A 26,770-nucleotide genomic window follows, 5' to 3' on the forward strand; every position below is an offset into this window, starting at 1 on the left:
TAACCTTGTCCGGCTATGAAAATGAACAAAATGTGCTAAATCAACAGTTGCATCAAAGGGGCAAAACTCCCATTTGTTGCAGATTTTTCACTTGTTGACGCCTTCACACACCAAAATCCGCCAATGAGAGAGCGCCGTCGCTTCCAAATATGGTAAGGCGTACACTGTGCCCCGCCCCTCTTTGTTGGCTTGGCCAATGACCAACCGCTGGAGATTGCACGAGCAACTGAAGTAGAAGAGGACAGCAGGAAGCTAGTGGCACCGTTTTTTCCCATCAATTTTATCATGTAAGGGACCAAAGACGCCTCTTTTTATCAGCATGAGGTTGGGTTTTAGTAATAGTCGGTTGTTAAGGAGGAGCCGTGCAGGCTACTGATGGAAGGGGATGCACAGAAGAGGTAATTCTCCCGGACTAGTGTGGTGGGGAGGCTCTAGCCCCCACAGTGTTGTGAGACCCGAAGGTAGCAGAGCGCTCTCGTGCCGCTAGCTAAAACAGGAGGACTTCCGGGTGAGCTTTTCAATATATCAGAGCTTCAGCAAGAACTGGGTTTGTTTGGTTAAGGTTTCTGGCAAAAAGCCCCCCGGTCCACAGAAATGCCTTTAGAAATGAAGACATGACGGACGTATGAATATGCCACACCGATTTTTCGCACTTGCTCTTTGTGTGCGCTTTACAGATAAACGTAACGCTTTTACTTTGAAGTGGGAGCCACCGTACAATCGGACGTGTTGCTATTAGCTGTTGCTAGCTTGACACATGCTGACAGAGGTGAAGTTACAAAGCCTCGACCCAAAACGGGGACTTCGCAGACGGCGGTGGACAAACGACGCCTTGTTATGAATGGGACTTATTTCTCCTCGCTGTGTGCTTTGCGAGGCACGTGCCCTTTAAACCCCAGGTTCCGTCGTTTCTCTGAAGTAGGGGCTCCTGTGGAGATTACGGTAAGGTTGGATTAATAACGGTTGGCATATTTCAGCGGATGCACTTGCACAAAAAAAATGTCATATCGACGTGAACTTGAGTCCCTGTAGTAATTGAGTTGCCCACTGTGTGTTTTCTGCAGGTATTTTTTTTTATGTGTGGTTAAGTTTATTGGCCATTTTGCATCACCACGACTTAACTTCTACTGTCCACATTAAATAACGACGTCTTTGTACTTTGCATTGTAAGTAAATGTATTGAACGGGTTTTCTACCACAGTCTACTTCTGTTGGACTTGTGGGTGTTTTTGTTGTAAGGTGTTAATCTGTGGTGGCGTGTTTCTTATTTTAGACATATATATCCACACACAATACTTACATTTACTTTCCATATTTACCGATTTACAGTCGGGTGAAAAGTCTACTCTTGCTGCACAACTATTATTACTTTTTGCCTGACTTTGTAGTCATGTAGTCATGGTTGCATTCTCAACTGTAGCGCTATTATTCAACGCAGCTCCTCTTTGGTGCCTCTTATTATAAACAGCACTGTACCTTTATGGAAACATAGTGTAGAAGTGATTTTTAATCCATCTTGAAAACTGAACCGACATTCTCACTGCATTGCAGGCCTGGTTTGAGCATGCACAATGTGTTCGGGTAAGGCTGAGTTTTTTGGTGTTTTTATCCTGGCAGGTTTGCTTCAGAACATCAACATGTTTGGACCAATACTAATTAACAAGACAAAGCTCTTGTAGCTGGAGGAGGATTTCCTGCCCTAACCTTTCCTCTTCCTACACCTGGCCCTCTTGGAAGCAATGACTGGACCCAACTCCCCAGGCCACCCTGGCACATCTCCGGCCAAGTTGAGCCGCCACGGCCGGTCCAAGAGCACGAGCTCACACTGCCTCCTCCGCTGCAGCACCCAGGAAGATTCTTGTGCGTCTCCCCCAAACAACAGTTCCCACTCCCCTGGGGAGGAAGAGGAGAAGGATGGAGGCGTTCTTTTCTATGTTAACCGGACTGGTTTTCCTATAGAGAGTGTCACCTGGGAGAGGATGTGGTCCCATGTAGCTGCTGTGCACCCTGAGGGCCAGGAGATGGTGGACAGGATACGAAACGCTGCATACCTTCCCAAGGTAAGCCAGCAGGGATTGTGTGCTTCCCCAGAGTAGAAATTTTAATGAGACATTATAAACAGCTAATTTGCTGCCAGTGGTAGAATATTGGGTTGGGATGCAGAAAGCTGTGGGTTCGAATCCCACACCACCAGGTGTGGCCCTGCCCAGCAACCAAGGGCCACCTTGGAGCCGGTCCCGAGTTGGGATAAAATAGGAGGGTTGCGGCAGGACGGGCAACTGGTGTAAAAACTGGTGCTGAATCAACCTGCGGAACACATTCCGCTGTGGCTTCCCCTGAAGTGACAAGCCCAAAACCGTTTTTCTACACTGTGCTGCAAAGGTGGACGTTAGGTTGAAAATGTCTCACCTTTTTTACTTCTGCTTATCTTTGTTAATGGTATTTACATATGTTGTCATGATTTCCGAACACTTCCTCCTGCCACCTAGCAGCGCTTTTGACCAGGGCGCTTTAACAATTTGCTATTCTGTTCATGCTTTATTACTTCAATTTATAACTTTATTTTCAAACACGTAAACATCTACTTTGTAAGTGTGAATAGTAATTTAAAAGATGGCTCAGAAAGTGGTTTACAGTCCAAAAGATCTGCAGCTAGGCTAGTAGGCATATATAGCAGGAATTTGATTGTCCTTGTCAATGTTATATTTGAATAAAAAAGCATTTATTTGGTTGAAGTTAGACTCAAAAATCCACACGGTTGAACATGGGAGGTGTTTGAATGACAGCATCAATATATTAGACATGTTGTGTTAATGGCTCTACTTGGACGGTTACTTCATGGTCCTCTGAGGCTGCTTTACTGTGAAGGGGTCCAAATGTGTGCAGTTTTAGAATAGAGCTGTTGTGACAAGATATGATTAATTGGTGTGAGACTTCAGGTTTCTCTCGCTGGGCTGCCATAAGAGCAGGTGCTCAGTGTATGATGGGATGAGGCTTTGTTGAACTCTGAGCAGGTCTTGTTGCTACACCGCTTTGAAAACGCTGCTATTCTTTTCTTCCAGAACGACACAACCACCTCTGGAGCAAGACCTCATCATTACAAAACCTAGTTAATTAAATTAAATGATGATTATTGTTGTCTTCATTATGACTGTTACGATGGTGGGGAAGGTCACAATTGTGGCGCCAGACAGTGAGTCAGTGCAAGGCATAGTTTGCAGAAGTGTTGGAAGTGCCTAGATTAGGTGTTTATGTCAACGTGATTTTTACGCCTTCACAAATAACCACACAAGAAACGATGTACACTCATAGTCACACACAGAAATGCATCACATTACCATGACAACAAGTTTGCTAAATCAGGGGCACAATACCTGTCAAATAATGTTAGTTCTGCTTTTTGGATTTGTCACTGTGTGTTTGACTCACTTTGACTCCTGACTCGAACGCACATATACACGTCTGTGGCATCAAAACCTGGCTGTATTTCAGCAAAGTTCTGTCAGTATGCTTCCTAACAATTTTTAAGGAACTGAGAGCTGAAATGACAATGAACTATTCTTGAGAATTCATATGGAACTTGTTGTATTTCTAACATAATTCCAGCACAACCTCTATTACTGACATGCAAGTTGTTAAAACAGTAGTAGCAGCAGCAGCAGCATTAATGAAAGTTAATCTTTTCTTCGGGTGTTTTTTTTTCTTATAAGTTGGTACGTTCTTTTTTATATAGAAGCAGACAAGACTGAAGATGAGCACTTGGTTCTTCTGTGTGATAGTAACTAAATCTGTAAACATGATCCACATCTTTGTTTTCTGCTACAGTGGCTTTGTACAGATCATAGGTTTCTTCTTTGTGATTTGCTGGAATGCTTGTTGTATTTCAGGCTGAGAGGGAATCTGGTTGTTGTTTAGCTCTGCTAATGTGCCTTGTCGTCATTAGTGACCTGCTTGCCTGTCCGTGCCAGAAACCCATGCTGTTGTTGTGGACGCAGCCTTCTGTTGGACATGTGCAAACAAACACCAACGCAGAAAAACTACACACATGTGAACAGGACAGTTTTAAGTCTTGTGCTTTCAAATTGTAAATGTTTAATACGTAATTTGGCGCCTAACTATTTTGGCATCCTGTGAGCTAGTTCAAACCGTGCAAACTTCAAAATGTTCAGCTTATAAAGGACATTATTGCTTGTATAGGGATTTTTAATAACTTTTATGCTTTTTAAGATTGTTATAGTTTTATACTTTTAAAAATCGTTGACCTCATCAGTGATGTCACATAATGGCCTTTGAAGTTTTTAAGGCTTTGAGGTTTGCCAAGTCATTTCATTTCAGCAAAAACAGTTTAGCGTTTTCAACCTGGCTCTGAAGCATTCACAGTGTGTTTTCTTTTTGGAAATGCTTTTTCTGGTTTCTAATTAATAACTTTTGTAAAATTGTATAGAATCTAGTGGCTTTGCTAGGAAACTCCAGCGGCCAGTATAATTGTTGTATGGTACCTATGGTGTTCGCTGGTTTATGTTGCAGTATTGTTGATATGCAACCTGACTCTGTGTGTGTGTGTGTGTGAACAGGTGGTTCACACATATGCAGTTAGTAATACACTGACCCAATTAGGTTAACTTTGCCTTTAGAGAGAGAAGGGATTTTTATTTTTTTTGTGTTTTTTTTACAGCTCTTGTGTGTAAAATAAATACTTTAGGCAGTATTTCTATTTTTTTTTTTTTTTTTTTTTTATAAAACTGATAACCACAAGCAAATGAGATCGGCTTTAAGAGGAACTTGGAACGGAGAGCAGGTATCAGGGTGCTTTAAAAAAGGAACGTGGTACCTTCAGGTAGATTTTACATGGGTAGGTGTTGTTGCCATACTTCATGTCCTCTTTAACAGAATAGAAATATTGGCACAGGAACCAAATAATCCCTCTAATACAATCTGGGTAGTGGATAATCTCTGGATACCAAATGGACTTCCTGAGCGACCTGTAATAGTAAAACAAAACTGGCTAGAACTCGTCTGAGCAAAGACCTGTCAAAGTTGTAGAAAAACACATTTTTAATTAAAGATATGGTCTAAGTCAACAGGCATTAAGAAGAAAACAGGAATAGAAAAGGCCACTAGTGTGTGAGCTGTGTGGAATTATTACATCTGTCATTAGTTGTCACTTACTTTTATTCATCTTCTTGTCTTTGTCAATTTGACAAAGATGACAAAGGTATGTTACCCATTTCATAGTGCAGACAAACCCGTGACCACTGAAATCAGTATGTTATGTTCTTTTAATAATGTTTAAGGCGGTGTTCTATTTAGTGTGATTACTTTTCTCCTAGTGTAGATACAAGACACAGCTAAGCAGTAATGAAAAGCCTTAAGAAGAAGTTGTCATCACTTTTTATGCAACCAGATAAAAAGAGCTGATTGCAAAAAAACGGAGGGATTCATGTTGAGACTTTGCCTAAACATTTGTTCCTCAGCTGTCCCGGTTTTCCTCACACACATACACAGAGACACTTGGGATGTCCTGCTTTAAAAATATCTTGACAACAGAAAGTAAGAGCTACCTCTCCATCCTGCTTTGTTGTTTCCATTTTTAATGTGCACAGAATTTAACTGCTTCTAAGGTAACAGAGGACAACGCTGTTTTACTGGTTCCTACAGATATTTTTCAATTTGACAGTATCAGTAACAATTTAATCAGTAACCGTTAACTGTATCTGTATTAAAACTGAATCAAATTACTAGTTCCACTCCCCTTTAGCCTTACATTTAGTTTCTTTCTGTTCCCCACCCCCATTTTATTTTATTTTTTTTACTTTTCAAAATGTAAAGTTACGTTCCATGAAATTAGCACATGCATGGCAGTTAAGACGCTCAGTGGTGTTACCTTTTGGAATTCAATACACATCACTTGAATTTGAACCACCAACACACAACCATCAGTTTTGACTTGAAAATAGGAATTAAGCATTAAGGCCTGTGATGCGAGTGTAGGTTTTTGTCCGTGAGAGTGTCAAAAGTTTTACAAAGTCCTATTTTTAGTAATGAAATGATGCAGACTAAGGATAAATCACATCAACCCAACACATTGGTTACGTTACATGATAAAATAGATTCTTTTTTTAAAATACCTTATTCGAAACTTTGTTTCCAATTTTGCTGTGTGGGTCATTTTCCTGCTGCAGCATTTGTAGACATGGAGGCAGTGTATAAAAATAGGTAACTGATGTAAGTGATAATGATGTAGAGAGAAGATGGAAAAAATGGGTGTGACAGAGGCAAGAGATGGAGAGTGAGAAGGGAAAGGGATGGAGAAAACAAAAAGGATTTTTTCAAATGAGGGGTCGGGGGTGGGGTAGTAAGAAAAGATGACTTTGGGGAGGGGATTTCCAAATGTCCATTCACTGTAACAGAATCTGTTAACCTTTTTTTTTTTTTTTTTTTCCAAGCTGTATTCACTGCAGTTTACTCTAAATTCTTTAAGCTTTTTTGCAAAGAAGTTCTGCAGTGGGTATGATGGCAGGTCTAACCGACGTTCCTCTGTAGCTGAGAAGAGGGGATAATAAAAGTGAGGGACAACCACTCATCTCACTCCCTCACCCAGCAGCTTGTGTGTGTAGCTGATGCAGTCACTTTATTATGCCTTAGTGAGGATTTCACTACTCTACATTTTACATTGCAGTAAAACGTGTCTCTTTCCAGGTCTTGGCTGGCAGAACACTTTCCACTAAATGACTGTTGACAATTTGAAGGGTTTTACTCTCTCACTGAATGATTGACAAGTGGACCTGCTATCTGTTGTTGTTGTTTGAGGGGTGCGTGTCTACTGACATGCATGTAGTTGGTTTTGGTTTTCCTACCATTGTTTCAAATTTTCTTCCTTTTTTTTCTTTTTAAATGGGGAAGCAAGTGAGGGGAGAACATACAGTTTCAGGGGTCACTCTTCATGTTGTCCTGCTGTCGTCTTCTTCAGCTCTCTCTTTAAATAAACAGCGAAGCAAAAAGCCGCAGGAAATGATAGGGCTTGTGCTATGTTTCACCCTTCCTGCACACACACACACACACACACACACACACACACACACACACACACACACACACACACACACACACACACACACACACACACACACACACACACACAGATGCCTCTGTGTCAGAGGAAGTGTTGGTTTGTATTTAGGTCTGACTCACTCTCGGATGGTGTGGTCACGTCCTTTCATAAAACCACATCTGTGACCCTGTTTTTGGAGATGGTTCTTGTTGAGGTGAAATGGCTCAGAGGTTAAAGTGCTCCCCACTTAATCATTCATCCAGAATGTTAGGGTTGTTTTTCTCGTGGTTTTTCCTTGACTGTGTAATAAATATACTGTTTTCATTTCTGTTCTGTTCTTTTTTCCTTCCTGCATATATGTAACCCACCACTTGTGGCTGCAGTGATGACAATAGCAGTAGAACTGTTCTATTGTGCTGCCATCTAAATTTTGTTGTGATGTTGTTTTTTTTCTTTCTGACGCAAAACCTTCAGCCAGCATCAGCTGTGAATTCTCGTACGTTAAGGTCTTCGTCGTCATCTTCAGAATAAACTTCTGACTCTGGTCATCTTTTGATTTGTGATTGATGTTTTATTTGTAATTTTGTGTTTCTGGTTTCCACATCTTTGTAGTTAATTCTACATCTCTTTTTTTGGTTATTTCTTTTTCTCTTTGTGGTTGTTGGCTTCTCATTTTAGATGTTTTTTTTTGAGTTTGGACACAGTTTGTGGTTATTTTATTTGTATGTTATTTTTATTTTACTTTTATAGTGTTTGCTTTACGTCTCTTTGTAGCCATTTGTGTGTCTCACTTATGTCCGTCTTCATGTATTTGCCACAACCTTGTCTCCATTGCACACAGAATCAGTGCTGTAGTGTTATTTTGTTCTTTTAGTGTATGAGTAATGTGAAAAATAGAGCAGTGATGCCAAGTGTACATTTTTCCAGCAGTAGTGGACACTTAGCCAGCAGGAGCTGTAATGACACAGACACTGAGAAAACAGGTTTTTTTAAAAAAAAAAAAAAAAGATTAAGAGGGGGTTAAGGGAATCTAACCATTATTACAGGTTGCTTAGCTAGAAACAATGTGTAAACAGTCTCATGCAATTGCATCTTTCTCTCTCTTTGTCCAGCATCCTGTTCCCCCAGTCCCAACATTCAAACCGTCCATGTCCGTCCCAGACTGGCTGGTGGCCGTCCAGAACTACATGAAGACTCTACAGCATCCTTTAACGCAAACACAACACACAAGGCAGCACATGCCAAAATACAGTATGTCATGATGAGAGCTACACCTCTCTGGTGATGTTGGTTCTGTTTGTGTCTCTTTTGTATTTGACATTTTTCCTGGACGTTTGAGGGATTGTCAATGTACCAGCATAACATCAACTTCAGGAGTGTTGTGAAAGAATTACAGTATTAATCAAAACTGCTCCAAATGCTTTGTTGCCCATAACCTTTCCATCAGATACAACCACACAGGAACTCAGTTCTTTGAAATCAAGAAGAGCCGTCCACTATGTGGGTAAGTGGAGTTCAGCTCAGAAAATGTCTCGCAGGAAAAGTATAATCTTTACCTTTCCGGTTGTCACAACCTTCATGTGAAAACCTTGCTCTGATTTCTTAACACGTTTGTGTTTATTTATTTATTATTTGTTTCATACTGTACATACATTGAGGTGCTGTGACTAATGATGTGGTTGGTACTGGAGCTTTGAACCAGGTAACTACCACCTACAGCCTTTGACTTCCCAGTAAAGAATGGGAAAGAGAAGAGACCTTAACGAAGTTCAGTAATAGATTCACGTTCTTCTCCTTCCATCCTCCTCTTCTCTTATTTCTCCCATTGTCCCTTATCCACTCTTCTCCCCTTCCTCTTCATCTCCTCCTCATCTGCTAATCTAGGCTTATGGAGACAGCAAGAGAGATGATCAGGGAGTCTTTGCCAATAAAATGCCTCGAAGCCGTCATCCTGGGAATGTATCCTTTACCTGCACATTCAAACCATGCACAGGGCCAAAAGGTTACTTTCTTATCTGGCAGAAATCAATAAGACATGTAGCTCTAATGTCCTAATGCCCCCAAACAACTGCACCACTCTTTCCATCTCACGCTGAACCAGTGTTGCTTGGCAACAAGCCGACTTCAAAGTTTTAACCCCCTGCCACACAATTAGACACACACACACACACGCGCACACACTCAAAAGCTTAGTACCATCCAGCAGAGTGTAAATTTTAAAGCAGCAGTGCATATGTTTTCTAGCAGCTTTATCATTAAATTTGACAAGAATAATTTGTCACTAGAAGTATTAAAATTCTGGTTTGGCTACAATCCAGTTTTCAAACACTGACTTTTAATGAGTGTGTGTGTGTGATTGGGAGTGCGAACGGACGAATGAGAAGCAGTGTATATATAAGTGCAGACCTGGGTTTCCACATAACACTCAACTGTTGCGCTCTATGTAAATTGTTCAAAATTGGATCTAAATTGGAATTTTGCCAATAAATAAATTCTTAACCAATTATTATTTGATTCAGATAATTTCCATTCCGCAGCTTCAGTTAGAAAAAAAATATTCTTAGTTTTTTCTTGAAGATTAGTTTTGTGGCCACTTTTTGCCTTTATCATATATGTTGCATCCCATCTCTTGTGAATCCTTGCTTCACTCTATCTGGGGTCTCCAGCCAGAAGATGGGTGGTCACATGTGCTAGTTTCACAGTGGCATGTTTTCCAGGGCTCTTAGGGTGGCAGCTGACAGTGACTTTAACCCAGACTGACATTAGCCTACAGATGAAAGGAACAGAAAGGGAGAGGAAAGTGGTAGGAACAGCAGAAACAGACTTTGTTTTTGTTTTTTTAAAGCCATATGGAAAAAAGCACATTCGAGCCAAAGAGAGTGAGCAGAAAATGAGACAAGAATGTAGTCAGAAGAAGAAAATGCGTTCAATTGTGTGTGTGTGCTCTGTTTCCTAAATGTCGATCTGTCTGTGTTCATAACATAGAGAAAGTAAGTGTCACCTTGGTGTCAAATTCTCTGGAAAAAAAAGATGTCAGGCCCCAGCGAGAATTGAACTCGCGACCCCTGGTTTACAAGACCAGTGCTCTAACCACTGAGCTATGAGGCCTCACCTGTTAATGAAGGTGGCTGACAACCTTTTCAATTGTAAATTACAGCAGTGGACACACCCTTCTGTCATACCGTCTATTGTTAGGCTAATCTGATACCAACCTAACAAGTTGACTCTGTTAGTCACTTGGTGTCTCTGTATTCTGCACTGTATTCTGTATTCTCTGTATTCTGCACTCACTTTCAAGTGAGTCATTGTTAATAATAAATACTGAGATGGTGTGAGGGGAAATCTTAGACAGAAAAGTGAGGAGACAGAAGAAGGAATAGCAATCGTTGCTATAGCCTGAGGCAGTTGGAGCTGTCTGTCTGGCTTCTGTCTGTGCTGCCACTGGTTGCTTTCCTTCCCTGTTAACAGTGATCTGACTTCTCTCCAGGATATTCAGGGTTTATCTCGGGTCACAGCAGAACTGTTTGTTTTTTCTTTTGACCCTGTGTCTTATTGTATAATTTATCAGTGGCTTGTGCTTTGAGGAAGAAGGCTCATCTACAAAGCATTTTCAAGTGGAATGATAAGCAGCTTTTTAAAAAACAAAAGGTTACAGAGTAAGTTAGAAAATGTAGCAGTAAATTTAGTAAATGTTTTGAGGCTGGGGAATGGACTACAGATCCAAAAGCACAATCCTGCCTGAACATTACAAGCATTACAGGACCTGCGGACATTTGCTCACATTCAGCCATGAGAGCATAAGCAAATTAGACAGTTCACCCAAGTTTGAGCTCAGGGCTGATTTCAGGCCTCGGTGCAGGTTAGTAAAGTTCCCCAATGCCAAAGTAAAGTTTAAAAAAATAAGGTTGGCATTGAAGGGCACTGTCGTGAAAGACTAGTTTTAAAATTACAATGTTGGAAGCCCATTTGTGACATGTGTAGGCTGTAGCATTATGATAGTAGCCCATAGTAAGCTTTGAGAGCAGCCCCATACTTCTGTGTCCATAGACTTTAAGCCACATTTCAAGACCATTCTCTCTGGCTGCTACTGGAGAAACTCTGAGCTTGCACTTTGCTGGAAGGAAGGCACATGGCTCTTTATGCCTTTTTGCAGTATTTTCTTATCTTAAATCTTGCCACTTGAAATGTAGAGTGTGCAGGAGTGTAATAGAGACACTAGAGGAAGAGGGAGGATGTGTGCAGGCGAGGGAGGAACAGAGATGTAGGGATGGAAAAACTGAAAGGAGGAGCAAGAAATTGCATTTTAAAATTCATTATGTCTGTAGATAAAGAGATTCTTAGTTACCTACTTATTAAAAATGGAACAGTGAAATATGGTTTTTGAAAGGTTTTGAGCTGCCTTTTTATTTAATTTTTTTCTTTCAGCATGAGAGACTGTCATATAGTCATATGTCACATATTGTTTCATTTCGAGGAAGTAAGGAGTGTGTAGGAAGAAGAGACATTGTACTCATTGGCTGTTTCTCTTGGAGTGGTTTCTATGGCAACAGTCAGAGGGAGCGATCAGTGTCACATGTCCTCAATCACAGGAAGTGGATTTGTTTAATGAACCATTCATTAGAGAGGAACAACCGTGTGTGTTGTTTACTTGTATCACTACAAGTTACTCTCCAACAGAAATCTTCACATAAAGACGTGTTTTACTCATAGAAGTCAGACATATCAGCAGTTATTACAAATGTGAGCTGTAAAGAAAGTATAATTTACCCTGTTGTTACTGCAGACTTTTCAGCAGTATTGAGACACACACACACACACACACACACACACTTGTGTGTGACCAGTGGTGTAGTTGTGTTAACACAGTAGTGCTGTGGCTGGAAAGGCACTGTGGCCAATGACATGCTTCACTGTGAATAACAGAGATGTTTGGCTGCTGCTGGCTGCAGAAGATCCTATCCAGATCTTTGTATCTGTGTATGTGTGTGTGATTGATACAGTTGGATCAGTGTTAGTATGAAGCTATGCAGCCCACAGCATGAGACTTGACTAAATATAGACCTTATTCAGTTATGATTGGATTAACTGCAAAGGTTTCTGATTTTTACACAGAGCCATTGTTTACCCAGTGGAATTTTCATAGTATTGTCTTTCTAGGAGTTGGACTTAATCTAATTTCCCATGATTCAAGCTGCTGTGATGTCTCTGCTTTGGTAAACAATACTCTCAGCTATGCAGCCAGAGTATTTCTACATTAGTTTATTTTTAGGCTTAAAGTATGAAAAGCAAAACTCTGCAGATTCTTCTTTGACTCCAGTGTGTTGACCAGCTACCTGACCAACGGCCTGACGTCTCTCGAGCGTTTCCCCATCAGTTTTAAGACCCAGTTTTCGGGCCACTGCTTCCACCATGTTGTGTTGGGCGTCTACTGCAACGGTCGCTATGGATCTCTGGGTATGAGTCGCCGCCAGGACCTGATGGACAAACCGCTGACACACCGCACACTGGGAGAGCTGGTGGCAGAGTTCGAGAGTTCATACAAGAGATACCAGCACACTCTAAAAAAGGTAAGAGAGGGAATAGATGATGGAGGTAGGAAGGAGTCATGTGTTTAAATCTGTGAATGAAGACATTCTCCGCTTCTCCCAGGTGAAGATTGGCCTGTACGTGCCTCACGACCCACATGTCTTCCAACCAATCGAGTGGAAGCATTTGGTGCTGAATGCTGCCCGACTGGGAGCTCAGGAGATGAGGAAGGAGCTGGAGAAACACGGTCGTGACATGAGGATGAAGGTACATATTATGTGCAATAGAAACACACTGGAACGTCAGTGACTAAAACATCCACTGAAAATAAGAGCACTTCATTACAGATCTGTGTGAAATTAATACATGAAACAAATATTTGTATGTTTCACTCATATCTACCAACCAACCTATTCACATAATTGTAGTGAGTGCTTTCCTCTGACGTCCCCACTGACATATAGATAAGAATACTACAAAGTTGATTCTTAATGCTCACTACCTGATAAATTGTTAGTCAAGTAACAAAAAATGCCAGTTAATTAAAAGCCACATTTCATTTATACTGTAAATGCATGTTCGTAACGTGTAACATGTTCAACCATGATCACTAGCCTCATTTTCAATGTCACAGAGACTCTAGGTTGAGTTTCATCCACTGGGTCTAATGGTCCTTCTGGCTAAACTTAGCAACAGGAAAAAATACTGATGGAAATGTTTTGGGGGTTTTTTTTAGTCTGAACAAGGGAAACACCTTTATTACTTTTTCCCACAAGACCAGAGTGGAACGTTGTTTGCTTTGGGCTGAACATGGAATATAAAACTGTCAGGAATTATTTAGGGCACGATGGAGTAGCAAGGAATGTGTGAGGTGGAGAGAGGGAGAGAAGTGGGTTGTTTGAGGTCAAGTGTTTTATGATTAGGTTTATTCGTAATTTATTGTAGGGTTGTTTTCCGTTTTTGCATGTTTGCATATGTCTGCAGCTCAAGTCAGTCAAGATCTGTGATAAGTTAAGATAGAAAACCACATAAAAACACACTTTTTGTTTCTTCTAACTAAAATCCATTTCATTGATTGAAGGTGTATGAGTCTGTATTTGATTGCGTGTGAGATATGTTTTTTAAAATGATGCTGTATAGACTACACTGCATATCAGCCTGATATGTAGGTCAGTGAGTGTGCAGCTGTCATTCTGTCAGGCTAGTCAGCTGTGTCAGGGCTTATGAGACTTTGATATAATCTCTGCTGTACTCCAGACTGTATCATGTGTTTGTGTTTATGCTCATGTATGGAGCCAGTTTGAGGTGGGACACTGGAGGGTACTTGTCCAAAGTGCAGCCTTGTTGTTTGGTCCTTGGTGTGTGACTTAAAGTTAGAATTAGCTTTATGTTACCGTTGGTGGCTATGCAATGAATTATTGTACGTGTCAAAGTGTAGATTTCAATGAGAATGTGAAGAACTCATAGTAGATCAGTGCATTCTTGTACATCAAAATACACTTGTAATGTGACTTTACATTAATATTCAGTTTTATACAAAGATGTTTAACTGCAAACATGCTGCTCTAATTGAAGAGCTTGTGCAGAACAGGCAAACTCTAGCAAGATAAACACGAGTTCAATAAAAATAATAAGGGGATTGGATCTGCTTAGTCCTTACATGTTGTTTTTTTGTTTTTAAAAAGGTCTGTAGGACATACGAGGAAGAAACACACATATACGCACACTGACCCACATATCTCTCCGAACCACAAGATGAATGTGACCAGCTGTGAAACATCAGACTTCCTGGCTTTTTCTTTTTCCAGGAAAACATGCCATCTATGTTCATCCTGCAGTTTTCTTCTCTGTCTGACTTTTTAATGGTAGATTCAAATTGCTGCTTAACGCACACACAGTTTCATGTTCTGCATGATTTGTCTGTCACTGCAGTTTTTTGAGGATTAATGGAGATTTAAAAAGGAATTGTCAGACACACTCATGCGTGTGTGGATGGCTGGATTGGTTTCTGGAGCCTTGTTTTCGATAGCTGCCCTGAAACAGCATCTGTGTTTTGGGTTTTTTTGTACATTTTGTGGGAGATTAGTCAGTTTACCAAGATCATTAGACGTAGTATTAGTTGCTTTGAGGATTTGGTCCCATTTTGTTTTGGACTGTTTGCAAACTGTGTGATGTATAAATCAGAAACATAACAAATGAATTGATCGTGTTTGACCACTAGGTGGCAGAAAAAAGGAAAAGCCAAATAAAAAGGCTTTTAGCTAACATCCATACAGGAACACATTTCCTGCCTTAATACAATTTGACGTTTTCACTTTTCTTTTAACTTTGGTTTATTCTCCATTTAAAAAATATGTTTTACTCTTTAACAGCTAATCTGTCTATTCAGTGCTGGCAGTGCTTGGAGATTTCGTTTGCAGTTTTGTTAGTCATTTTATTCATTAATATTAAAAATTGATACAAATCTAAATTTAAAATTCTACTAAACATAAAATTATTTATAGATACATTTTTGTTGATTTGCGTGTGTTTTTCCTCTTTTTTTTTTAGATCCTGAAATCCTCCAGCGCCCAGTCGCCAATCAAGGAGCGGAGTCGTGGGAAATCCTTATCACCACGGCGACGGCAGAGCAGCCCACAGCGGCGCTTCACAAACCGCAGAGACAAATCGTGAGTGATTTGCACCACTTTTTTGTTTGTACCTGAAGACAGAAGCCTTCTGAGGGAGCAGAGCAGATTTTAGGTTGAGGGAAGGGTTTTATATGTACAGTACCATTGGGTTCACCAGCATTTGAATGACGGCTGCTGGTATTTATCAGCTCCTGTCTAATACTTCCTTCCTCCTCTCCCTGTTTTCATGGCCCTGCTCTTTAGGTCAAGAGAGTATAGACTTGGTGTGTTTGTGTAAAATTTGGCACCAAGGAAAACGTTCTTCTAAAATCTTGATGGCAACAATCCCATATTGTCTGTGTGCAAGGAGCTTGACAAAGTTCTCACACGTGGGCTAATCTCAGCACACAGCTGCCACTGCCCACAGCTCAGCGTTATCACCAGGCAGACGCGTCCTTGTTCTGTTTTGACAACAGCAGCAAACTGTCTCTCTCCCAGTTTAAGAGACCTCAAAAATTACTATTAAACATGAATTGTTTTCTAGAACTGAAGAGACAATTGAACTTAAGTCTTAACAGATTTAAAAAGAAACAGTATTATTGTTCAGTTTGTGTGTGTTGGCCACTAAGGAAACACTCTACTGTACTTAATACAGTCATGACTGCTTTTTTTTTAAAACTTGCTCAGTTCCAAGCAAATCAAACAGGCTTTTGGACAAACTCACGTTTCAGACTGTAAAAGTGTGAACCTGCTCCAAACTAAATTGGATAATGTGTAATGTCAATGCGCATTTCCAGCAGATTCTTTTGCGGGAAAGTAATACTCCAGTTTAACCCGGCTGGATGACATTCTTCTGAAGTTAGCGGATCTTAAAAACAGCGTGACTCACCACGTCACTTCAGTTCAGGGGAAACTTGAGAGAGACACACACACGTACGTAGAATGCAGTGTGTGTTTGTGTGCCGGCAGCTGTGTGGTGGGATGTAACACAATCCGACTTGGACAGCAGCTGCACACAGCACCAGGACAGGTGACATTCAGGTCTTAACTCATCTAATAACATTTGACATGGTTTACTGTTTGTGTGTTTAAAAAAAAAAAAAAAACAATGACACACCAACTTTTGCTCAATAATTTAATATGAAATCCTAACCAATTAGGTTATGAGACAATTTTCTGGTAAAAATATTGTCGCTGTGACTGACTGTCAAAGTGAATAACACATGTAAGTAAAGAATAGAACTTGGGGGGGAAAAAAAGCCACAGAAATGACATTTTAATGATGCATAAATGAGTCACATGACATTTCTTTCAAGTTTGCACCGTACTTGTATAGAACAAGCTGTTTAACAGATCATAGTGACAGTAATGTGCAGTGCTTCAGTTTAAAAACCAAAAAAAAAAAAACACAAAAGTAGATTTTACATCAGAGCCTCATTATCAACCTGCTCACTGCATTTAATCAACATGCCCCAAGGTATTTAGTAATAAAATCTCAAAAACCGCAATGTGTCTGCTGCTCTGCTGGATAGAGATATTGAAGTCATATTGAATTCTCTCCAGCAAGGCCAATTTATTCGTACAGCACCTTTCAAACAATAAGGCAATTGAAAATAATTTTTATTTTCTCAGAAAGACATAGAAAAGAGGTAAAAGACTAAGTTCTAAAATAGGATTAAAACCAACAAATACAACAATGGTAAATAGTATAACAAACTGCATATTCCACAGGTAACTAAGAACAGTTTATTACCTTCATACTTACAAATGCAGTGTATTTAAAAATTCATGAACCCAATTTAAGCCCATAGCGTTAAAACACGGCAGATATGACATTCAGAGTTTTAAGCCCCAAACTAAAGCATGGACACTTTGTCTTGCATTGATCTGTACATGTGTAAAACAATTTATGTAATTCTAGTCTGATCCACACTGTAATAATCCTTTTTATACCACTGAGTGTTGTAAATTGAATGTCCCAGGTTCAAACCCACTCAACAGTCAACAGCATTATTGATAAAGTGCCCCAAGGTCAAACGCTAAACCTTGATCCCCCACCTCTAAGGGGCATCACCTGAGCAAATACTGTAATTTTAAAGACCCAACAATAATTACACAAAGGCATTTTAATAATGTTTTGAGGAGGTAAAGCCAGTTAAAAAATTATCACAAGGCTTTTTGAAATAAGATAATAATGAGATGTGGATTATGAAAACAGCTTCAGGATTCAAACTAACGCATTGTCTCTTTATTTTTTAAATCTTAAAAGTTAATCGTTTCATCTGTTTAGAGAAACCATTTAAACCATCAGGAGAACGGTGGAACAATACTTTACCACTTTAAACCACTTGAATGTGGTACTTAAAAAGCTATTACTGTTATCAAGAGACCACTTAACATGTTGCTACTACCAACAGCGGCTGCAGCAGAGACAGGATAATAATCTGCTGCTGGCTCAAACAGCTGAGAGCCTGGACACGGGGTTATTTTAGCAGCACTGCCTGCTAGACACGGATAAAACACAAGAAACAGCTTTCAAACAGATTTGAAAGATTTTCAGGATTTCTCACCTCATTTAGATAAGTTGAGAGAACATTAAACACATGAAAGCAAAGAATAAGAACTGACAGACAGGTTAAAGAGGGGGAGGGGAGATTGAAGGAGAGAAAATAGATGTAGAATATCAGCTGCCAGGGCAATTACTTTAGACAGGAGGAGAGAACAAAGATCGGGGTGGTCAACTTTCTATATTAGCTTTAACCTGAGACCCCTTCAGAGAGAGAACCTGAAAGGCTCCTTCAAAGCCAAAATCACTGGCAATAATAGGCCTGAATAAGGAAAGAACAGAGGAGGATGAAGAGAGAGGCAGAGCACTGTAAAAAGATTACAGCTGAAGACCTTTTGGCTTCTAAAGCATTTCACTGATACAAGAGAGCTCTTCATTTTTCTTCATGTCTGTGACGAACGTCCTATTCATGACTTAAAGGAAGCTTCTGTTTGCATCGTTTTTGAAGTTACTGTGATTCGTAACCCATTTTTAAACCCAACCCAGGCATCGTTTATTTAATTCGAGCTTCTTCCTAGAATTGTTGCTCAGTGTGGAGACAGTACAAGTTTGTGCTCGTTGACTAACTGGACTGTTTTACATCCTTATTATTACTGAGCCCTTCTCCAACAGCAGGCTCTTTCCTTCAGTGATCAGTGTATGATCAGCATGTGTACCTGGTCTCTTTCAGGCCAGCCTCCGTGGAGAGGAAGCCCCCAGAGCTCAGCACTCTCAATGACGGCTACCAGATCCGCATCTGATGTGCTCCCCACGCCTCCATCTTCAGCCGTCCCACATCCAACCAGACGCCCCCTCCCCACACTCCAAGCATCCAGGCCTCCCACCAGCACTTTCAGGAGAGGAGTCACACTTGCGTCTAGAGCAACTCCACTGGATGCAACACGAGCGAGGTGAATGATGAGCACACAAATGTTGCTAAGAGCTTTTCTCAGCTTGAACAGGAAGAACGTAGAAGCAGAGACTCAGATTGAAAGTGACGTTTGGTTTTCATGCAGTGTGAATAGATGAGGTCTCCCTGTTTAGTAGCAATGGATCTTTTACAATAGCCTCAACATTAAAGAAACTAAAAGTAGCAGATTTTTTTTTTTTAATACAAACATTTCAGTTATGAAGTAAAAGTCTTTACTTCCTACATATAATTCAACAGGGGTTTAAAAAATTAAAGGTTGAGAGCCATCAGGTCACCAGAAGTAGCAAAGTGACCGCTTGTCTTAGAGAAGGGCTAGAACTCGAAGCCAGACAGAAGAAAAACTAGATACGTCGATACAAATATGATCAGATATTCAGGGGACAGGTCACCATGTTGGAAGAGTCACAACAAAAAGGTTAGATTCTGCTCAAAACACAACTAATGAAACTTTAATTTACTGGTGGTTCTGTGTGATGGCACATTCCCACTATCGAGACGACGCTTAATGTGTTGTGGCCACGACTTTCCAGGTTTTCCAGTTTTCCAATACGGTGGTGTTAAGTTAAAGCAGCACGAGATCAGAGGGAAACGGGAGATATTTTTCTTACATACCTGCTGAACTACTGCAGAAAGGTTTTAGTTCTAGTTCAACTTTGAAGTTTCCAGATTCTTACTCAACATCAGTTCAAATAAGTCGACTAAATAGACTTGTATCTGCAGATTGCATTGATTAGACTGGTCAGGTTTAGTATAAAGAGGACATGCAAAGACTATGCTGGGGAAAATTAAAGCTGCATGGCGAGAGATTGGGAGTGAAATAGTTTGGAAGATGAGACAAGCGAGGAAGTGAAATAGAGAGGATTCACTGCAGAAGATCAGTGGAACATCATTAGAGCACTGCAGCAACCCCTCCCCCCACCTCCCACCCTCTGTTGACACACAATGAATTCGTAACCACAGCTGTTTTCACACTGGGGATTTAACCTTCAGAAAGAAACAGCAAGTCTCCCACACAGACTAGTGTTAGAGGATCGGTTCACTGTCACAGTACTTTTTGCTGCACTTGCTAATATTTTCTATAAAGACAAAGGTGCATATTTAGTATTTTTGTCAAACTAATCACTACCTTTGATTATTCCACCTTCACTTACACTAGGTGAAGTAACTTTACACCACACTTGTTTTTCTGAATAATGAGCCAAAAAAAAATACAAAACACTGATCTAAAATTGTGAATTTAGGCCCAAGGATGTGAAAGTATTCAATTATTAAGAAATATGAAAACTGAGAAAAGTCAGAAAACATTAATATTCTACAAAAGTTATTGGTAATGAGGTAATATTTTGGAAACAGTTGCTGTAATATATTAGTAATATGGTACTAAAATAATAATCAGGGCCATTTCCTGTACTGAATATGTTAGTACCATATTGCTGTTATCACTGAAATATTAACCCTGTAACTTTATTACACTTATATTAAATATTACTTACTGTTATTCCAACACCAACACTAAGTACATTTTGCTCTCAAGTCAAAAATGTTCCTGAAGCACATTAGTAGAGTTTGGTTTGCAGCAGCCTGACTCAGCTGTATTCACACAGAAACACACACTGTCAAACAGCTGGCTGCTGTGATCACAGCTGCTGCATTAACAGCCGGGAAATAAAATGATTTAGCTGGTTTCAAGTTCAGTTTGTCCACTCAGACAAAGACTGGAGGCAGATGTTGTTGGCTGAGTGAACGCTCTGTGACAAAAGCCTCATTCAAGTCAGATCTATGTGACGAGAAATGCAAAACAGCTAAAGACAGTCGAGGCAGCAGGGTCAACTTTTAATCCCCACCAAGCAGACATTTTAACCTTTAGTTTAAAATCCTGAAAACACAAAACGTGTAACAGTGTGCCAGTGAGTGTTAAATGGGTTTTTTATATAAATCATATTTTTAGTTCAGTAAAGGAGAAAAGAGCCAGGAAACAACAAATGTTCTCAGAGCAGCTGAATGAATCTCTATTTCGCTCTGTGACACTTTGGTGTTAAAGTGACCTATGAGAGTTCAGTCAGCACTGTATGCACTGTTTCATAAGGATTATCCAAAATCCAGTCGAGTGAGGGTCTTTTGGATTCTCCTGAGGAGGCCTTTGCTGAATCACAGCTATGAAGCTTGAAATCACACGGTCATTGTGATAAGTCAGTTGATTTTAACCATTCTGAGCTCACATCAATGCCAGAGAGGAAATCATTAAATCAACACGTTGTTGTGCCATAATGTAACTTTCAGACCGAGAACTACAGGAATCAGTTTCATTCAACTATCCAGAAGTACAACCACAGTCCTCCACAGCTGGTTCCTGACAGAATGGAAGGGTTGGATGCTTTGCTCAAGGGCATGTAGACGGTGGGCAAATCTGCTGCTTAGAACTAATGTGAGGATACACTGATGTAACTTAAGGTCATTAAAGCTGCACCAGGCTACTTTTCATTTTTGACTTTGGTAGGTAAAATTTAATGACCCCAAACTTGTTTAGTAGTGTTATATGTTCATATTTGATCTTCTGGGAGCTATAATCAATGGATAGTGACTTTTTAAAAAGGTTCCTTGTGAAACATTTGAGGTCGGGGTCTGTTTGGATGTCCTACTCGCTAACTAGGCCGCGTTTCAAGATATTCCACTAGCCAACAGCAATACACCAGCAAATGCAGTGAAAATTAGATTAGAATTTTGTATTTTTTTTAAATGGATCCGTTAACCAATTAATCATATCGACCTGCGTTTTTAATAAATCTGCATCAGCCGATCTGGGCGCTTACTTTGGCCCATTACAAATGTCTCCAGGTACATCTGCAGTCTGTGCTGTGAGCATTTCACTTCAATTTGAGACTGAAAATGGGCCCATCAGCATCAGAGGACCTGAAAATATAGTTGTTCATGCTGCAGTGTCTCTCCTGTCTGCTCTCTGTGAGTATGGGCAGAGCTCAGCTACTCCATACATACAGAAAGCAGGAGGGAGAGGAAGCCGTATTTCAGTTTTCATGCTGGGAGCTGTTCACTCTGGGACTCGCCTCCTAACGAGCTGCGATCTTTAGCCAGCAACACCTGAGAATCACGCAACGTATTGAAAAGGCAGATTTTAGGTCATTAGCTCTGCTTGAAGGAAACTTTCCTATTTGTTATATTCAACCAGGAAGTTCAAGTTTTACTTTGACTCCAAGTTTGAAATAACATTGGGGGGAAATTTATTTTGAGAATCTGATTTGCAGTGAGGTTTGACAGATGCCTGGTGCAACATTAGCGACGAGCAATGCAGCAAAGATTATGTTACACACAGAAAAGCACAGGGATCAGCTGGAGGATTGTGGGGTTTTTTTGGCTCAGACTGTCTCTGAATATTGTTTTTTCCCTTTTTGTTGAATGTTTCTCGGAATCTTCACGCTCAAACACAGCTGTGTTTTCCTGTAAACGGAACTACATGTCATCCTAGCTTTTTGTTTCCACAATGAGCTATGCACACACTGAGAGAGGTTATGACAAAAAACTAAATCCTAGTCTTCCACAATTCAAACCATGGAGGAACAAGGTGTTTGTGGCTCCATCTAACAACCTGCTCACCAAGTAAGACTAGGACCTTTCAGTAGCTTTTCTGCACAATATAGAAACACAAATCCACAGCTTCCTTTGTGTGCAGATCCTGCCCGAGCCATTATCACTGATACATGGTGCTGTGCTAAGAAGCAGAATTTTTTTTACATGATCCTGATGTTTGTCCAGCAGTGGACCACAGCACAGTCCACAGACAAGTCTGGCTGTCACGTCGCCAACCCTGGCACAAAGCAACCAGCTCAGCATGTTCATATTTGTACTGAAGGTTGTGTTGCAACGTTTGTTAGCATTAAAAGAAGCAAAGAGCTGCTTTTTCCTGGGTTGTGGACAAACTGATAAACTAATTATGAACTTTCATATCAAACATCTCTCTGAACAATGGGCCTAAAATTCAATGACTATGGAGACTTTGGATTCAAAGAAACTTCAAAACTGCATTTAAATGGATTGAACCCAACAACAGTGACAAACTACACGACTGTGCAACAAAAACTATGACAATAGTCAAAGGAAAAAAAAAGCAAAACACAACAGTGATAACTTGATGTAGCGACTGAATCGTTATGTCTGTTTGCAAGTTAAATTTCTGTGCTTGACCTTTTCTTCTTATTGAATGTTTTCATTTTCGTCTCTGCAGATTGTACAATGATTTTAAATGAGAAAACTTTGACTCTTTCTAAAGTGCTGATACCATGTTTCTCAATTCCAACTTAGTCGTTGACTCACTGTACTGTAAAATGTACTTTATTCATTTTATAATCATTAATTAATGTGACAGCTTTTTACGCAAGTCAGATTTGATGGCACAAGGATTTTACATTTTGCTGATGTGCTGCAGGCACTTTTCTTCTTCCCACTGTGTTTTGTCATTTTATAACATAAAATCTGTGACCTGGTCTTTCTGCCTTTTCAAATGGAAGGATACTAATTAAGGAAGTTCAGAAGTGCCCCGTTTCCTACAAAAACCTTTTTGCTGGCCAAAAAATATTTTTATTTGTGCTCTGCAGCTGCTGAATTGACAAAAAAAAAAAAAGCTGAACCAAAGTCTGATCAACAAGCTGTTTCCAAACAGTATTTGAAATATGATTTTTTTTTTTCCTAAAGTATCCGTGCAGAGCTTCCAGCGCCTCAGCAGTGTTTCGTGTATTTTCGTGTGTTGTTTGGACTTTCCACTGTGTATTTGTGCAAAAAAGAACAAAGTTGGAGCTTTTAGTTACGTGTCATTCACACACTTATTCCTTCCGGCTGGACTTTTAGTTCTTGCTCAAATATGTTCTGTCTTTCTGTGACAACGCATTTAGTTTTGTCATAAACTTTGAAAGCTGACAGATTTGCTCCGTCTGCCTTTGTACTAAATTCTCAAGTGTTAGGTTTGAAGTGTTGCTCAGTAGTAACAGTATTCAGCCAGCAGACAGACAAACACAGAGCCAAGAAGAACTTGATTACACACTTATTGTTTTTGTGGGGGCTGCTGAGTCTGTCCAACAGTACAATGTAGGTTTGTATACTCGCAGCGATCAATAGTAGGATAACTACTATTGACCCCCCCGAATAAAATTGTAACTCTCCTACTGTTACAGTATCTGTGATCTGAAAACAGCTATTTGTAATCAACAACTGTAGCAGCATGTGTTCTTTTAATAAAAGATCTATGTTTTTACCTCTGTGCTCTTTGGTTTGCATGGACGTACTGTTGGTTTTCATACAAATACTTTTTTCCAGAAACTTCTCACTATTTATTTAGGTTTGGAAAAATACAGTCATGTGTTGCAATGGCAGTAGAAGTACTCAGATCAATTATTTAAGGAAAAATAGAAATAAATTAAAAATAAAGATATTTTAACCATATTTGCTTATATGCTGATGATGTCTGAATAATTTTGAATTACATTAGGAACTGCTGGGTAATTTGGGATTTTTAAATAATTAATGTCCTATTTTTGCTGCATTAGTTTTTCTAAGAAATAGCTATAGTTATTAAACAGACTGAGAAGTAAAATATTTGCCTCTGAAGTAGCAGAAAATGTTAGTACATAAAGTACAAATACAAACAGTGGTACAGAAAACTACTGTTCAAGCTAATTTAAATGGTCCGATTCCATCTACATATTAAAAATGTTCGACCCCAAATCATTTACTTTTTTTTTTTTAAAGATAATAGTTTTGAGTAAACACAAACCCATTAGATAAATTTGAGAGTCTGAAGGTTGAATCCTGTCAACTGGACTTCTTTCTGCTTGGTCTGCAAACTGGTGGTTAGTTCAGTCCAGTTGACATGATTCACCTTCCAGATGAGCAAATCCAGGACGACTGAGAACTGAGACCCTTCACTGCCATAAATTAGATTAATAGTAATCTGTGTGTTTTATTTTGGTTGTATAAGTGTGTTGAGCTTTGGCTACAACATTTTAGGGCCAACTCTCAGAGCAAATTTGCTTTAGTGTTAAGCACATTTCACTGCTATATTGATATTTACTGATAAATTTGACCCCAAAAACGTACTTTTATGTTGTAAAGTTTGTCTGCTGGTTACATACTGAAATAATCTGCCGCTTCGGCTGATTGAAGGCCTCTCACCGGTTCATTTGTTTGATGAGTTGATGGATTCATTTCTATTCATCCTACAAAGGGAATTTTGTCCTGTCAAACACCACAACATCAAAGCTCGTATCCTGAAATCCCTCTTCAGCTCAGGATCGACATGCAGGAGAAGGAAAATGTAGGCAGACAGTGAAAATGGAAATAAGCTAAAAAGAGTCTTGTGATTTTAAGGAGAGTGTTTAAAAAGGTAAAAGACCAGGAAATTCTTGTTACTAGACAGTTTGTGCCTCAAAACCTCAACATAAACTCCCTTCTCTTCTGTATTGTAGACGTGTGATCGTACAGATGAGAATCGCGGTGTGAATGTTAATCTGTTCATTTAAAGGACACAGCAGAAAAGGAGCAGAATGAGCTCAGCAAACAGGTTCAAGATGAAGAGAGAACAAGGACGAAGAGGAGACGACCACGAGGAAGCTGAGGCGAGAGAGAGAGAGAATATCTTTCCTCTTTAGATGACAGCCCTTTATACTCCACAGTGCAGCCTGGCTGCTGATAAAATAATCTGCTTCTATCCAAGTGCAGATATGAATGTGTGTGTGAGTGTGAGAGTGAGTGAGACAAGCTCATGGTGGCAGAAGATTTGTAGAAATAATCCTTTATTTCTCATCTCTGCAGCAGCTTAGGGATTAGAAAGCAGAGCGGCCTCACCTTGCTGTGTGTGCATGTTCCTGTCAATAACTTATGACGTAAGGTGTGTGTGTGTGTGTGTGTGTCTCGAGAAAGAAAGTGCAGCACTACCACTTCTCCATCTGCTGTGAGGATCAAGCCAGACTGACAAGGTGAGAGATCATTTCCATTTTGTGATACTTTGGTTTCAGAGGGAAAGATTTTCTTCCACTACCTTCATCTGACAGCCAGATACTTTGACATTACAGGTTAAAGAGGACATTTTGATCCCCAGGGAAAGTTCCAAACATACGCAGCAGTATATCAAGTTATTACAGTGAGCTCGATGTTCACCAGCAGCTACATGCACATCAGTGCATCATTAACTACAATTAGTAATTCTGCATAAAGAGCACTTGATAAATGACATCAATCCACTCTCCACACAGTTACAAGCAAAAGCCCTGTGCACCAAGTATTTCTACACTCTCTGCAAAGACCTGAGTACACGTTCCACCACTGCTCACACTGCAGTATTTTCAACAACAGGGTACGTTGCAGCAATCGACAGGCAGTCGAGCAACATAAGCTGAAGTGTTTGGTAACGAACACGGTCGGCGGTGACGTCGCAGTGTCCTGCAGCCCACCTGTCAATCACTGCACGAAGTGCCCAGGATGAACCACTAGAGCTCAGCGGAGGCCACAGAAGTGAAGCCATCCCTCTTCTCAGACCCCCAGGCTGAAAGAAACCTTCCTAAAGAAACGAAGCTGTCGTGGCATTTTTTGTGACTTTGAGTCTATTTTTGGTTTTGTTTGTCTTTTTCAAGGAGAAAACAAAAAAGCAAAGTCCAACCCTTGTTGGAGCATTTTGAGCAATTTTAGCAATAAGAGATGTAGATACATTTGATTCCAACAGGTGAATCATTGCACTAAACATTTACTACTCTCTTAATATCAGTGGTTATTGATGTGCAACATCTAATAAACAAATGTCAAAGCAAACTTTCTTGGCACTACGATCAAATTTCCCTGCAGCAAAAACCCGATTACTCCGTGCACAACACTGCTGGGGCTGCACTTTAAATCAGTTTCTGTGCCTGAGGTGGATGTGGTGCAGCCTTCACAGAAAAGAACCATTAATATAACAACGTAACAGGAGGGTTTGTCACAAAACTGATGCAACATTCAAAACAAGCACGTGTTGCCTTTTTAAAGGGGTTTTTAATGGTGACAACCGAATCACAATCATCCACCTGAGCTACACACAGTCGACTCACTGCTGCCATCGAGTGTCCACAAAC

The 26,770-nt window shown here is 40.0% G+C and overlaps 1 protein-coding gene and 1 non-coding gene across 6 annotated transcripts; one reads left to right on the top strand and one right to left on the bottom strand.

Moving 5' to 3' along the window:
- The first annotated feature begins 191 nt into the window (after positions 1-191).
- Positions 192-23,922, top strand: vash2 (vasohibin 2). 5 transcript variants are annotated; one of them, XM_067481705.1, is made up of 9 exons: positions 192-287; positions 1,618-2,060; positions 8,164-8,252; positions 8,499-8,555; positions 8,936-9,010; positions 12,381-12,618; positions 12,701-12,844; positions 15,128-15,246; positions 18,423-23,922. In XM_067481705.1, exons 2-9 carry the CDS (start codon positions 1,740-1,742, stop codon positions 18,490-18,492), a joined length of 1,113 nt encoding a protein of 370 aa, XP_067337806.1. In that variant the 5' UTR covers positions 192-287; positions 1,618-1,739; the 3' UTR covers positions 18,493-23,922. The 5 variants fall into 5 exon arrangements, with proteins under 5 accessions (XP_067337806.1, XP_067337804.1, XP_067337805.1 ...); XM_067481703.1 differs by having other exon boundaries at positions 214-942; XM_067481704.1 differs by having other exon boundaries at positions 214-398.
- Positions 10,087-10,159, bottom strand: trnat-ugu (transfer RNA threonine (anticodon UGU)). Its single transcript has one exon. It is a non-coding gene; the product is annotated as a tRNA-Thr (tRNA).
- Positions 23,923-26,770: the final 2,848 nt, after the last annotated feature.

This window comes from Channa argus, chromosome 17 (assembly GCF_033026475.1).
Source record: "Channa argus isolate prfri chromosome 17, Channa argus male v1.0, whole genome shotgun sequence".
Classification (NCBI taxonomy): Eukaryota; Metazoa; Chordata; class Actinopteri; order Anabantiformes; family Channidae; genus Channa; species Channa argus.